This window comes from Trachemys scripta, chromosome 5, assembly GCF_013100865.1.
Source record: "Trachemys scripta elegans isolate TJP31775 chromosome 5, CAS_Tse_1.0, whole genome shotgun sequence".
NCBI classification, from domain to species: Eukaryota; Metazoa; Chordata; order Testudines; family Emydidae; genus Trachemys; species Trachemys scripta.
In genome coordinates this window covers 8,461,099-8,477,395 of record NC_048302.1, presented here as the reverse complement: position 1 = coordinate 8,477,395, position 16,297 = coordinate 8,461,099, and the positions used below count along the sequence as shown (strand labels likewise).

Below are 16,297 nucleotides of genomic sequence, written 5' to 3'. Positions count from 1 at the left end.
CGCGGCTCCAGGCCATTGGGGACTGCGGGAAGGGTGGCCAGCACGTCCCTCGACCCGCGCCGTTTCCTGCAGCCCCCATTGGCCTGGAACGGCGAACCGCGGCCAGTGGGAGCCGCGATCGGCCGAACCTGTGGACGTGGCAGGTAGACAAACCGGCCCAGCCTGCCAGGGGCTTTCCCTGAACAAGCGGCGGACCGGCTTTGAGAACCACTGGCCTAATGTGTTATGATCATGTAATTATACCTCATTGTTTATAATCAGTATGTGCAAGGGGGCCTTTAAAGTTTGCCTGACATGTACATTTCAAATCTTAACGTTTAATATAGTTTTCTGTATTTAATAGTGTTTCTGATGAAGGTGGATAAGAAATCTGCTGGTCTTTCTAATCTGAAGAAAACAATGTAACTGTAATGGTGTTCTACCCTTAATAAAATGTTAGTTATTTTTTGCATCATGACTAAATGCTTGGCTTTGGGGGTTGGGATTTTTATATATCGAAAATTTATAAGCTTAGTTGTTGATAGGTATAGTTCTTTAACGAATAATTCGTATAATTTCACTTCCAAGTAAATAAATGTAATTAGATTAATTTATTAGTTTGTTGGAAATGGTTTAAAGTTTATGATAAGGGAACAGACATTTTAGACACCATAATGGACAGTATATCCTGACTCACCTTCCTAGCCAACAACTGTACTGTATTGTATTATTTTGCTAGGTAAAGAAACAATGAAAATCCCCATATAACTGAACTACTAAACTATAATTGGATTCAAAGTGTCTGCTTTTAGAGATTTTATCAGTGATATCCATTTTAAAAAATGCACTGTATTACTGTATATGACATACTGATCTATTAGTAGCTCCCAAGTAATGTGAGACACTACAGTGATGGGACCATATAAACACGTGGATAGACCGTCCATTCTGAGAAGATATTCCTGATGCAATACTAAAACCTTTTTAGGATTCTTCAGCTGCTGACGCACAAACCAGTACATTTAAAAAAAAACCCCAGCTACCATCCATTAGATTGGAACATGAAAACCTGAACGTTTATCGGTGTCTATGTATGTTCTACCCATTGCTGATGTTTCTCCCAGCTTCACTTGTTTCATGATACTTACCTTGTTCAGCTAGGCATTCCTTCGAGGCACTCTTGTTACCGGTGTTCTTTTAAGATCTCTATTAAAGCTTTACTGGTTATAGAGAGCTGTAAAAGTGAGGGACTTTGTGTGATTTTACTTCTCTCCTATCTTGAGATGCAGCTACAGGTATCGGAAGAGAAAATCCCTATGAATATAGGTGAAAACATCCCTCTAGAAACCCAAATATTAGAATCACAGGATTAGCAGATTAGGAGAGGGTGCAGTCAGCAGCTTCTTTCTTATTTTAAATGTTTCTTATTAGTCTATGAAGAGGAGTGTGGCTTGAATTTGATAAAGTTCTCCTCCGTACAGCCCAATGCCCCAGAATTGAGCATGAATTGCAGCAACAGTTTTCACAATTCTGGGTTATTTTGGGATGGTGGAAATATATTTTTGTTGATTTTGAATAAATTACAGGGTAATTTAGATGCCATGGTTTAATCTTGTCTAGAACAAAGAGCTGTTAGAGGAACTTGTAAAAGATGGATTTGATGAAGACTGTACCAAAACCTTTTATATTTCAGTGGGCTAGATATTTGAGTTTTGATGGGAATTAGGTTGGTTTTCCATACTCAAATCTGTTCCTCATAATTTTTTGTTTTTATTCTTTGCTTTACTTGTTTCTTCAGTGGCATGCTATATTACATACTCATATTTTAAATGTGATGGAAAACCTTTCTGGGATTATGAGTTTTCCCATGACTGAGGTCCATGATGTTGATCAAACAGAACAGAAACTTTAAAGATGTTTCCTTTTATTATGTTTACTTTTCTTTGATTTAAAAGTTTAGATATTTTTGTCTATGCAGTTTAAAATGAAGGATAAAATAACCTCTGTGACAGGGCCAACAACCACTTGAAAAACAACCACAGACAACTGCGCTCTTGGGCTTGAGTTGCTACATGGGGTTGGAAGTCCTGTTTTTTTGATTAGCAGTAAATATATCTGTTAAACCAGACATAGGAAATTCTTTTAATCTGGGTGCATTCATTCATTTTTACTGAGTGGGAGTTTGTGGGAATTAGGGTTGGGTTTGGGGTTTCGTTCTTGGAAATTCTCACTTCACAGCTGGAACAGAAGAGACGGATAACACTTCAAGATGGATATATATACTGGAGTTTTACCAAGCCAGATGCAAAAGGCCAGCAGTGACAAACAGAAGGAATATATTTTAAATCCACCTCTGTCTTTACATGCTAAAGACTGTTCCAAAAAGTGGATATTTTGCATTCCCTCCCCCCATCAAACCTGGGGCCCAATCCTACAAACATTGATAGTGTATATTCAACCACGAGTAGTCCCTTCATTGGGGCTACTTGAGAGTACCTTTAATCAGATGTGTAAGAATCTGCAGGATTGAACCCTGGTCTGTATTATTAAAACAATGTCACTGAATAGGTATGGAAAGGCCAATAGGAAAGTGCCAGGTGCTTCAGGCTTTCTCACGCCTGAAACTTGTGAGCATAGTCCTCAGTTATTCTAGACTCAAAAGGAAAGACTCTACAACCAAACACAGCGATGTGATTTCTTAACTAAATTATCAAGTATAATGCAAGCTTAATAGCATTTTGGATCTTGAACATAATTAAAGGCAATGTTGTCTATGAGGGATTGTTGACTGGAAGAGAGGGAGGACTGAATTTTATCTTTGACTTTGACTTTAGGCAGCTATGCATTGTTGTTTTGTAACTGGAATTTTGCCCTACTGATTCTTTATGTGGAAGACAATGTAGACTTGCTAGAATGTCTGAGACTCCTTGTAAAGAACCGAGTCACCTTTCAGATTCACTAAAAGTTACACGTGGATGACTATGATCCCCAACTTAATCTGGGAACAGACAACTAGTTTAGACATCTCTAAACACTCCTTACTAGGAAAGATACTTTATTCAATAATTTTAAGGGTGGGATTTTCAGAACTGGCTGCATAGTTAGCCTCCTAAATCCATATGTAGGCACCGAAATCAATGGCCTGATGTTCCCAAATGTTCACCACCCAGCAAGTCCCATTGCTTTCAGCACTTTTTAAAATCAGGCCACTTTTTAGACACCTAAATATGGGCTAGAACTAGGATCATAACTATGCATCAAGTTCTACATGTTTTGGTCAAAATGTTCAATTTAGAACATAATTTATTGGTAAACCTGAAAACTCAAGTTTACTGAAATCTGAAACATTATGCTGGAAATTTTACAGTAAATATTTTTTCATATAAATCAGTTTTTCAATTGTATGCTAAACTTAAAATAGTAACGTAAATATCTTTTATAAAGCTAACCCAGGTGCTTTTGGGGGAGGGGGGGAGGATTAAATCTTTGCTAATGTATATTAATAAGAATGTTTTTAATTTGTAGGAAAATGGATCAAGGAATTTTGATTGGGTATTTTAATGTGAAGTTTTATAACAAAGTTTTGTGTGCTTGGGCCTCAGTCCTGTAAACATTCGTGCATATGCTTAACTTTATGCACTCTGAGTTGTCCCATAGAAGCCAATGGAAATACTACTCACATGAGCAAAGTTACACACAAGCAAACATCTCTTTAGTACTGTTAATGCAGTTTTCATACTGTGAAATACATAGATACTTGGTCCTGCTTTTGAATAGCAGACTTGTAACTTTTCAAAACTACTTGATCGTGCTAAAAATCCAAGCAGTGACTTCTGAAAATGAGATTTCCCCCCTATCTGTGCCAGTGCTTTGAAAGGGATGGAGGTGGAAGAGAACATTGTAATATAATCATGACGCTACGTTATGTTTGATCAGTGCCCGCCCCCGGCAGAATAACTTGTTAAGAGGAGGCAGATTTTCACATAGTGAATAAATCCCTGGACACACATTGCTTGTCGGTGTTGTCTTGGCTGTCTCATGTATTGGAGTTAACTTTATCCAGGAGCTGCTGTGTAAGTTGTAGAACTGCTTACCCAATGTAAGTTTGTATGTTCAGTTGTGGCTCTGCTGAATGTGATAAGATATCTATTTTAGATTTCAGACTCTGTATACAATCAGGAGGGAAGTCACTTGAAAAATTAATTTAGCTCCTCTTTCTCTTTGAAACAGCCTGTAAATATTAGGTGAATTTTTAAGATTTGTGTGTCTTTGCAAAATCTATTTTTGGTATCCTTCAATACTTATTGTTTGGTTTCTAGTCCAGGAACTAAAGTCTGTAGTGTCAAACAATAAAAAGGTTTGATTGATTAGAAAGTTTCTACTCATTTGCTGCAAGACAAAATCGCAGTTCTTCCAGCAACAGTTTTTAATTTAAAACCGAATGAGCAACAAGGACTTGTAGCTGCTTGCATTTGTTTTCCCAGCCTATTTCTTTAATTTCTTTATATGGTGAATTGAACCTCTTTAAATAACTAGTTAAACATAACTGCTGTTTGTATTTTCAGTGACTCTTTTCTGCAAACGTTCTGAATTCATTTCACCAACAGAACAAAATGCCCATGTTTAATATTTTGTTTGGGTTGAACAGGAACAGTAAAGAGAAGCTTGATCTTAAAAATATGCGTAAAGGAATTTTTTAGCTGAGATGGGGGCAAGTATTTTTAACCTTTCAGTGGGAGAGAGAGGGAGAATAGGAACTAATAAATGAAAGTATCCTCTGGAAATTTTAGTAGCAGAAGCTGAGACCCTCCCCCACCCATGTTAAACTTGATCTGAGTCCTTAAAAAACTATGAATAGCAGTACTGCCGCCCTGTAAAGTAATTGCTTAAAACCTTCTTAAACTTTAACAGGAGGGCTGTAGCTGAAATAGGAATTGGCTGATATATTGACTGCTTCTATGTGTACAGTGATTTCTTTTTTTTTTTTTTTTTTGAAAGAAGTCAGGGCACCTCTGGTGTCCTGGAGCATAAAACTTGTATCATAGTTGGCCCTATGACAAATGCTATGCCTGTAATTTAGAGCCATATAGGGATGTTCTTTGCCTAGAACCACTTGAATTACACCACCTTTCATGTCACGGATGTAATATCTGCAGCTTAAATAGATAATGTGTGAGTGTTGTGGCCTGTGGAGGAGCAAGGGAAGATAAGAACTATTAATGTGAATTTTAATTTGTTTGTATCTTCAGTTACAAGATGTATTTGATGGTAATAGGATGAAGTGCAAGATCTGTGGGATGCTGTAAAGTCCATAGATCTATAGATAAGGAAGGAAAACTTTTCACTCTCTTTTTGAATGAAAAACACGATTACATGAGAGTTTGAGGGGTGTGGAATAACCTACCAAGTGCTCCAGTGTACTAAGTTTTTAGACAGACTTCTCAATTAGTGGTAGCTAGAAGTGAACTTGTTTTTCATTATGATCAAATGTGATTACTTAAAGAGAAATGTCTATTGTTTTGAACAGTGCAGGGGGAAAATCCTGTTGTCTTGTATGTTTTATCATCTAAACTTTTCTAAAGGGTACTGTTTGTTACCTAGAAAATGGTAAATTTACCCTTTAATGTTTCGTAATATTCAAGCAGCAAAAAGGGCCTTTTAAACTGAATCTCCCTGAAAAGAGGAATTGTAATTCACCTTTTCTCTTGCAGAATAGATTAAAACATGTTAGCCTAAATCAGTTGTTGTGGGGGGAAGAGGTAATGCACAGCAAGGTTCACATCAGTTTAATTTTTGCCATTGCCTGAATAGATGGTGTCCTAGTTTTCATCAGAGGGAAGATTAAAAGACACCCTGTGGGTTCTCACTCTCTGGTTGCTTGTTTCCTTCATGCAGCATATTTGTTTTGTGTCACTGGTTGGTAATGTATTCTAGCTGGACTTGGACTCTGAACTTGGCTTTGTGAGTGTCCCTTTCACCCTTCACCACTGTTGTCTGATGGTTCCTGGCCCTCAGGGATTTCTCTCTTTGATAGCAATTCGTTTGGCTAGAAGAGTAAAAAAAATTATGCTCTAAATTTCTCACTAGTTTTTCACTAAGGGCTTTTCTGTCTATAGTTGAAAATTTACCAAAATAGCTATTTCAGCATAGTTATTTTGGTATAAGCCTCTGTGTAGACACTCTTACTCCCCAACAGGTATTTTGGTAAATTTCCAAATGTAGACAAGCACTAAGATGAAGTGTTTGTGTTACACCCCAAGTTCATTCCAAAGGTCCCCTCTGAATTCCACATAAATCGGGTATGCACCTACCTGTTTTCTACTCCAACCCATACACCACTGTAGAAAACAGAAGCTCCATTCCCTGGATATCCATCAAGCTTTCGCTTTCCACCTGCAAAGGGCCAGACCCTTCAGGAAATCTCTGAGACTCTTCGTTACCATTGCTGCGCAGATGAAAGGGGAAGAAATCTCACAGAGACTCTAAATGGATCTCAGATTGCATCCTGCTTTGCTGTGAGCCGGTGGAGACTTTTCACCCAAAATGTAAGGCCACACTCAACCAGAACCCTGGCTACCTTGGTGGCTTCTCTTTAGGGTCTCCTCCTCCTGAAGATCTGTAGAGTGGCAACATGGGGTTCTGTGCGTAACTTTAATAGACATGATGCCCTAATACAACTGTCTTCAGCAGACGCATCCTTCAGTACAGTGGTCCTGTAGTCTGTGGTGTAGCATGGTTCCTCAATGAGACGCCCAGAGCGAATACCTACAGGGGACCACAACTTGAAGAAGGAAAGAAGGTGACTTACCTTACGATAATTGAAGTTCTTTAAGATGTTTGGTCCCTATGAATATTCCACTACCCAGCCTACTTCAAATCCCTTACTAGGTATTCGCAGTAGAGTAGGAACTGGAGAGGCAGTCAGTCCACACCACCCCTTATGCCCTTGCTTCAGAGCATAAGAACTCAGGGTGCAGGAATGGATCAACAGACGACGATAGTAAAAATCTTACCGTTTCAGGTGCATGAAACGCATGCACACTCCCAATGGAATGCCCATAGGGACCACACATCTCCGAGATCTCCAATTATTGGAAGGTAGGTAAGTCATTTTTCTTTTTGCCTGGCTCCCAGTCTTCATCTCCCTTTCACGGTGATCATTCGAGAGGGGAAAAATCTGCTGGGGGCTTACATAGATGATGATCAAGCTTTTTAATTTTTTTCCCCTAAAAATATGTATATTGGCTCCTGTTGAGACTATCAAAGTTTAAGGGCTTGAGAGGACTGAGATAAGGTTTGCGTAATTGTGTATGTGAAGAAATAAACCAGGCTTTTTCTCTCTTGAAATCCATTCTTTTCTGTAATATTTTGTTTGGAAAATCTGAAGAAGTAGCAAAAGATAAAACTTTAGCCAAAGGATATCAGAACTCTGTCTGAAAGCTACACAAGAACCATTGAAAAATGTATATTTGAGTATAATAGATCCAGTAGTGCATCATACTGTTCAATGAACTAACTAGTTTTCCCTAGGAGGAAAAGAACCTTACATTTATTGTTGTTAACTTTTTCGTTAAATATCTGTTCTGTGACCTGGATACATATAGATGCATGTAGGTACACTGAAATAAACACTGTGAAAAATCACAGTATGTTCCAGTGATTGGAAGGCCATAAGGCTAAAAGGCTCCAATATTCCCACTACCCAAAAGCGGCAATAGATAAATATTTGGAGACATCTGGATGCCTTCTCCTGTGATGTTTAATGTTTATGGGGGGAGGGATAGCTCAGTGGTTTAAGCATTGGCCTGCTAAACCCAGGATTGAGAGTTCAGTCTTTGAGGGGGGCCACCTAGGGATCTGGGGCAAAATCAGTACTTGGTCCTGCTGGTGAAGGCAGGGGGCTGGACTCAATGATCTTTCAGGGTCCCTTCCAGCTCTATGAGATAGGTATATCTCCATAGATTAATAAATATGTTTTCAAAATTAAGGGCCAAGTCCTCACCTGCAGCTGATGTAAATTCACATAGTCCCATTGAAGTCAATGGGGAAAGGTCAATTTACATCAGCTGAGCCATTCACTTACTGCAAGAAAAAAAAAAAGTCATCTCGTTTTTCCGCGAGGACTAGTCACATTGTTTGCTTAGAATTTAAAACAAAACCAACTTTAAAAATATATCCTTTCAAAGTGACCCGGTACATTTTTCAGTCACTGATAACGCTAAAAACCTGTATTGCTTTTGAGTTGACCTAATTTTAATCTTGTCTGAATTGCTTTATGGTTGGCACTGTCACGTGCCAAAAATAGATCCCATTAGTGGATTGAAATAATTTATTTACTTCTGAAAGGACACACTGTTACAAGCTTTGCAGACTGTTTCACTTTTTCAATCTTTCTTCTGTTCCAGGACAGGACACTGCAGTTGTACCAGTTTTGAAGCAAAATATGGAATGTGTTTCACTGCTGACTGAACCCAGCCAAATGAACAGTATTGACAGTAGTTTGAAAATCAGCAGTTAGCAGTTTGTTCACTACCCAGCCTTTTCCAGAGAGAACTAATTGTTTGCAAGAAATCTGCTTTACAAATCCGTTACAATAACCCTCCAATTTTGTCTATTTAAATATTTGCAAAGGGGAAGCATTTACCTACAAGCACACTCTGGGAAAAATGGCAATGGATGAGTACCTGTGGATGGTCATTGTGGGTTTTATTGTCGCTTTTGTTTTGGCATTTTCAGTCGGTGCAAATGACGTTGCCAATTCTTTTGGGACTGCTGTGGGCTCTGGTGTGGTCACTTTGCGCCAGGCCTGCATTTTGGCTTCAGTTTTTGAAACCGCTGGCTCAGTATTATTGGGAGCAAAAGTAGGAGAAACGATTCGGAAAGGTATCATTGATGTTAATCTGTACAACAGCACTGTGGATCTGCTGATGGCAGGAGAAGTTAGTGCAATGGTTGGTAAGTAACCGTCTTTCATTTTTGAGTAATAATCTAGTTATAATCCCGTTCATCATGCATTTTTCTATGCCATTTAGACATTCCAGCTTTCAGTACTTACATGTCTGGTTTTTCTTTCTCTTTTAAAAGGAGACCTGGACTACTTTTATGAGTCTCTTGTTTTTTTTATTGCTTACATTCTAATCACTGATTTTTCTTTAATGTTCATAACTTTTAATTTTTAAAAAAGAACACTCGTTTTGTAAAATGGATTGAATAAATGGTCTAAAGAGGTACTGAACAAGTGACTTTTAATTTGGAAAAGGTATTAATAGGATAATACACCATTTATGGCCACACAAAAAATCTTGAAGAAATGGCAGTTTATGGTGAATACCTATTCTGAGGATTTAATGAAACTGTTAATTTTACTGGAAGATTAAAATATTCACTTAGACCCTTCACTGACCACATTACTGTATACTTGTTCTAGCACCATAACATTAAAAGGAATAATAGATTAGAGCATGACCAACTTCATGTAATTTTAATCCTTCTGATTCATAGTCCCTCATAAAACTAAAAGATGTGTTTGTTTTTTCTGTCTACTGACATAGCTTTTGTTTGCTTTTAATCTAAGCCTTAGTTAGATCAAATCCTGCATTCAGAGGGAAATGACATTAGTCCCAGACCATGTTCTGGGTTTCTATGCAAGCAGTGCTGTGAACTGTGGAGATGTGTGATAAGAAGGGACAGCAATAAGCACAAATGCAACCACATTTTAAAAAGGTCAGGGAGAGCCAGAAGGGACAATTTTCAATGTAAAAAACAATTAAAATGAGGCCAGGGTGGTCACCCCAATCTCGCCCTACATGCTCTCTACAACCACTCTACCGTCTTGCCATGTGTTCCTTAAAGCCCCCGCTGCTGGAGTCATCTGATTATGTGGAAATATCTTATTTTTAAAGGAAAGTTTCCACCCCACCCAGCACACGCAAGAGTTCCTCCCTTCAGAATCCCCCCCACCTCTAGCATCCTTCCCTTCTATAGCCACCCACGCATTTCTGTCCAATTCCTCTAATCTCTCTACAGTTTGCATACAGTGCTTGTCAGCAAAGATCTGCTGCACAAAGCCTAACACACACAGTTGTTTTCTCTGTCCTTTCCTCCAGAACACACTTTGTGTGGGGCTTCAGTCTGAGCATCGAGTGCTGGTTTCTCTAATACTGTTAGGAGGTTGTGTGCTCTGGGGTGGGGAGTCAGGATACCTCTTCAAAAGGGGAGATGGCATTCTGGGCTCCCAGAAGATCTTTGCTTTCTTTCACTAGCCAAGAGGGATAGGAGTCAGTCATATGGGATGCACCCCCTCCCTCCCCCTTCTCTCTTTCCATGACTACTCTTGTGGAGATAATGCCAAGTTCTGGGAAGAAGAGTATTATAATCATATCTCTGGCCCAGTGCCTGACTTATTGTCTGGTAAATCCTCAGACACTAAACTCTGGTCTACATTGCCGGGGGGGAAGAATCGATCTAAGTTACGCAACTTCAGCTACGTGAATAACTTAGTTGAAGTCGACATACTTAGATCGATTTACCGCGGTGTCTTCACTGCGGTGAGTCGACTGCTGCCGCTCCCCCGTCGACTTTGCTTGCGCCTCTCGCGGTGCTGGAGTACAGGAGTTGACGGGAGAGGGCTGGGGCCTAGGCTAGACATGATAAATCGATCCCCACTGGATCGATCACTGCCCGCCGATCCGGTGGGTAGTGTAGACATACCCTAGGTCTCTCTAGATCTAGGATAGTGCCTTTTTCTAGGTTTGTACCACTATACTGTATACTTAGACTTGCCAACACGGGGTGGGAGGAAGGGGGGGGCTTTTAGCACAGACATAGCTGCATAAATTTAAACTGCCACTTGTTCTGGTGTAGCATACCCTGCTTTGAAGTTGAAGTGACACATGTCTGCTGACTGTACATGCTTAATAACCATGATCTCTTTTAGCAGGAAGGCTTCATTTTCCTCATTTGTATCTATTTGACACCCCAGTCCTGGAAACCCCTAGTCCAGGCAAAGGTGACCCCATTTGTAAGCATTGAATACTGCCTGCAAAGGCAACTGGCCAGGAGCTCAAAGAACACAGCTCATTTGCAAAGACATTTATATAAGCCAGTCTGAACTTTGTGACCTGTTGCATTCCTGTCCTCCAGTGATGGCTTTAAAAAATAAATTCCACATTTTAAATCTCTGAGTTAATGAAATAAAATTCACTAACCACAAATGCTCTTTTTCTTTGCCTTGATTCCCTCTCCCAATTTCCTTCCTTTCTTATCCGTACCAATTGCTTTTTTCCCTTTGTGTTTTTCTCTCTCCCTTTTAATCAGGTTGTTTTTCTCCTTTTCTTTGGGCTTGGGAAACAATTTTTCTCCCCCTCTCTGCATGGAATGGACTCTTACCCACCATGATCACACTATTGTGCATAGGGTCTGCTTTAGTAATTTGGGGAGGGCCAATGAAATGATTCTTCAGGGCACACCTAAGTGTAACTTTCTTTATATAAAGAGCAGCGGCAGCAGTGGAGCTTTGTTACTTAGTCGGGGGCTGTGCGTAGTCCCCAACATTTACAATGTTTCATTGAATTGGTTTCCCAGCAAGCTGGAGGTTTGGGGACCATTAAGATTTGAGGGGCATTTTGGTGAATTTTACCACTTGTAGAGCATCAACCAATCGTCATTGGTCATCAACCAATCGATGCAGTGGGTAACTATTACCCCAGTGTTACTGATAGGAAACTCAGGCAGACAGTTTAGGTGACCTGACTAAGGCAGCAGAGGGAGACAGAGTCACAGCTGGGATTAGAAAGCCTGGAGTCCCTTGCTCTCAGTCCTGTGCTTGGTCCACTCTTCCCAGCTGCCTCTTGCACTACGGCCACGTGCTCAGCACCAGGCGGCGGACTAGGAGCGGGAGCTCGCAGCAGCCACGCTCATAGCATTTACTCACAGTTGCAGATTGGTCTGAGGTCCCCCCAAAATCAAAAACCCTGGACTTCCCAAGTCTCAAAGGCCAGCCCTAGGTGGTCACAGTGGGAGCAGTGCAAAGCCTGTGGTCTTTATAAAATAATGACAAAGATGGAGAATGTTTGTAGTGGTGTTCAAGCCGTGTTGATCCCAGGATCTAAAAGAGACACGGTGAGTGAGGTAATGTCTTTTATTGGACCAACTTCTGTTGGTGAGAGAGATAAGCTTTTGAGCTGCACAGGTCCAGACAATCAGGGGCCTCCGTGACTTTGGGCTTTGCAGGCTCCAAAAGCTAATTCTGCCCTCACCCAAATTGTATTTCCCTCTGGTCCCCAATCTCCAGCCTTAAGTATAGCCAGGTCACCTTTATTCCTTGGGTCTTACCATCTAATAGTGCCCCAATTACTTTCTCTCTAGCACTCCAACCTTCTGCTGGCTGGGGATGATAAAATAAGGGATAGTATCAGACCTTGCATATTCACTAGCAATCTTGCCACAATTCCAGCCCGGCTTTGGTTTTGTTGCACATATTTTTGTGACCTATCAGGAACGGAACCAAGTATATTCTAGTTATAAAAAAAAAAGATTGCTACAGAATTTACAATTTTATATCTGGGTGACCTATCTGATCTTTTTACAGACTCTACCACGTCTTCTCATTCACAGCACATCCCACGTGCTGGCCTCAAAAGTTTATAAGTTCATCTATGCTTATTTTAGAGTAGGACAACAGAAAGCTATAAATTACAGAGCAGGTGCTCCTTGTTTCAGCTAGGGCTTCCAATAGGGGTAGAAGTGCCAGTTGTTTTGGGACAGAGGCCCGGGAGAGATTAGTTTTACTAGTTGACTTCCATATTGAGCTATATGCTCTGAAGGCCCGAGAGCTCTCTTGTGAGGCACCCTAGAGAGGCTCCTGTAAATCCTCAGAGTAGGAAATTTGAATCAGCCAAGACCCCAGAGTGTCAGGACTGGGACGCATCAGTACACGCCCATTGGCCCTCTGTCAAGCCCAGCAGGGCAGCTTCCCCTCCAGAGCATCTGGCACTGTCGCCCTGGAAGCAGAGGACTCCTTCAAGCACTGGCTTCTCTACATAGTTGCAGCCTTGGTGCTGAGCTCCGAGAGACTGAGGCAGGAGGCAGCAGCTTCCTGTCTGCTTCTGTCACAGCCCCCAACTTCCAGGAGGCTCCATGCCAAGGCCTCCAGAGTTTCCCTGCTACTAGGAGCAGAGAGGGGACAGGGATTCTGGGTAACAATATATACTAAGAGACCTTGCTCAGTCATTGAGGGTCTCTGCAAGGCACTCAGTACTGGCTGCAGTGTATTGGGAGAGGTAGGATCTCTCAGGGCAGCAGGGGTGCTGTGACTAGTGATCCCTGGCACAGGAAGATTTGGTCTGGATGCAGAGTTCTGACCTCTAGTGTCAGAGCCCTATGAACTTCTGTCAATGCGCCAACCCTCACCCATCACAGACAATTCAAGCCACTTGAAGCCTCTACCTGAGCCAGTCTGTCCTCACTTTGAGCTGAAGGACCTTGCCTGTTAGCGGGAAGGGAAAGCAAAGGTCCTTTGCTTTCCACAGGTGACAGATCATCCATCCTGGGACCAGAAGTTCCTTGATCTGCCAGAAAAAGTCAGGGAACTTCCTGTTTGTCCCTATGGCCTGCCTAAGGGGTTCCCCAGCTCCTGCAAGTGACAAGTAGCAAAGGGCACAATGAGGCACCCTGGTCTCTATGCTATTGAGCAGTAGGCCTCTTGACCACTTCGACTAGGGTGAGCTGCCTGGTCCAAGAGACAACCACCCACTTAGGGAAGATTTATTTCATCCTATAGCCACCAGAGAAAACACAAATTTAGTTCTGGGTGTAAAATCTGTGTCCAGTGCCTGAAAAGCCAAAGTTAGTAGGGACTTGTGAGAAACTGAGCCAAAGGGATTGCAGCCATAAGGAGACTGTTGAGCCCAGCATTTGGAGATATGCCCAGATTGTGATCTCAATTGCCTGCAATCAACCTGACTCTTTAGCGTCAATAATTATGGTTTCGAGAGAAGTAACCTGCCTGACCCCATGTGTCAAACCCGTGAGATCGGTGTATTTTACAGTCTCACCATTTACCTCCAGGAAGAGCTGAACTTTATTTTTTGCACATATTGTGGCTTTGCTCTGATTTTGACTCAACAGAGCCTCCTGGAGTGCGCAGCCTAGGCCACCATCGCCTTGTGAAAGAGACAGATGCTGTGGCAGGACTGAAAGACTGCATTTTGAACCGCCAGTGGCATCCTAGATGCATAAGGAATTTAGTCAGCTGGGGATTTGGGGGGAGGCATTCTGCAAGGTCACTATCCAGTGGCCCCTGCCTAGATTTCTGCTCTAATCCCACTTTTGAACTCTGGGGTATCTTCTACTGTCACGGTATAACCTGTTGATGTGTCCTCTTGACCCTATTCTAACTCCTTTTCTTATTCCCACCCTCTGTCATCTCTCTTGGCATGCTCTGGTTTTCCAAAACCTAAAAATCCTCTCCCTCAGCCCCATCTGTCTCTTCAACTTCCTTCCTTTTCTCTGGAATATGCATTCTGTTCCCACTGCCTTCCTCCTCTAATTCTCTGTTGCAGGGGTTCTCAACCTTTCCCATACCTGAACTGCCCTCAGACTCTGCCCTCTTAGCAATATGCAAAGGGTATGGTAGCCTCTCTCTCCGACACCTGTCTGACCCCCAGGTTGAGAACCAATGTCGCCCTTTGCCCCTAGACAGAAGCATTCAGAGAAAACCACTGCTGGTCAGTAAGGTATTCAGCGAGGGCAGAGCCACATTCAGCAAGGAAAATCTTGTGTCTTCTCTGAGCAATATCCAGCGATTCTAAACTTTGCCATGTGAAAGCCAACGAACGTCAGTGTAGAAGAGGAGCAGCCAGTGTTGAATGCCCTTTTCGTCACATAAAGTAGCAGAGAGGGGTGTACTGGTGGGCTTACCTTTGTTAAAGTTCACAACTTTTCCAACCTCAACTACCTTTTTTCAGTTCCGCTGACGTTGTCTTTGTTCAGTTCGCCAGGAAGCTTTGGTGGCAATGTGCCCAAACGAATGGGATGTACTCATTGCCTTTGAATGGAGCAGGCCGAGTTCCCAGTCCAGACAGCAATGGCACTAGAATATTGCCTGGATATTAAGACCTTGAGCGTGACAGACTAGCATTAGCGTTCTCTTGATGCACTGCTCTAGTTATTTGCTCACACTGTGTCTGTCCCTTAATTGTGAATCTAGTTCCTTCTCTGATTTTTCTTTTCCTTGCCTTACCACTCGTCCCTCAGCAAAAGCATTGCTGTTCCTACCTAGGCTGGGATACTCAGCCCCTTTGGGGCATCTCTGTGTTGCTTCATGCACCCCTGGAAGTCAGAGTTGTTGAAAGGGCATTGCACCCTCCAGGAGTCACCTTCGCAAAGCACCCAAAATGCACCACAATGTTCTGCTGCCAAGTAACTGGACTTGTTCCAGCAACATTTGAGACTAAGAACCTCCACAGCTTATTGGTCAAACCTTTCATGTCTTTTTGGGCTTTGCTGGGATATTCATGTCTCATAGGGGTATGGCATGGCTTCCATATGAGGAGAGATTAGTAAGACTGGGACTTTTCAGCTTGGAAAAGAGACGACTAAGAGGGGATATGATAGAGTTTTATAAAATCATGACTGGTGTGGAGAAAGTAAATAAGGAGTGTTATTTACTCCTCCTCATAACACAAGAACTAGGGGTCACCAAATGAAATTAATAGACAGCTGGTTTAAAACAAACAAAAGGAAGTATTTTTTCCACACAATGCACAGTCAACCTGTGGAACTCCTTGCTAGAGGATGTTGTGAAGGCCAAGACTATAACAGGGTTCAAAAAAGAACTAGATAAATTCATGGAGAATAGGTCCATCAATGGCTATTATTAGCCAGGATGGGCAGGGATGGTGTCCCTAGCCTCTGTTTGCCAGAAGCTGGGAATGGGCTGCAGGGGCTGGATCACTTGGTGATTACCTGTTCTGTTCCTTTCCTCTGGGGCACCTGGCATTGGCCACTGTTGGAAGACAGGACACTGGGCTAGATGGACCTTTGGTCTGACCCAGTATGGCCGCTCTTATGTTTGCCCTGTATGCATGAGGGTATCAGCAGTCTTTATCGAAAGTGAGTGTTTTCCCCAGCAGCCACTCTTATGCTTATTAGCTCTGACTCTATGCACAAACTGATTAAATGGGTTATAAGGATTAAAAGCTACACAAAAGCAGCACTTCTGTGCCACCCCAATGTCCCGTTAGCCTGAACTAGACAACAGGAGAGATGTGAACTAAAGATAAACCTGGTCCGTAAATATTGGAGTGATCAGGAAGTG

At 41.9% G+C, this 16,297-nt stretch overlaps 1 protein-coding gene across 6 annotated transcripts in view; it reads left to right on the top strand.

Annotated features, from left to right (window-relative positions):
- SLC20A2 (solute carrier family 20 member 2) overlaps positions 1-16,297 on the top strand; it is a 65,485-nt gene that overhangs the window by 16,561 nt on the left and 32,627 nt on the right. For 3 of the 6 annotated variants that reach the window (XM_034770844.1, XM_034770843.1, XM_034770839.1), the window contains exons 1-2: positions 3,950-4,078; positions 8,385-8,934. In XM_034770844.1, coding sequence (XP_034626735.1) covers positions 8,646-8,934 — 289 coding nt within the window. In that variant the 5' untranslated portion in view covers positions 3,950-4,078; positions 8,385-8,645. Of the gene's footprint in view, positions 1-3,949; positions 4,079-8,384; positions 8,935-16,297 lie in introns of those variants that run through there. The other 3 variants (XM_034770840.1, XM_034770842.1, XM_034770841.1) reach the window with 2 other exon arrangements.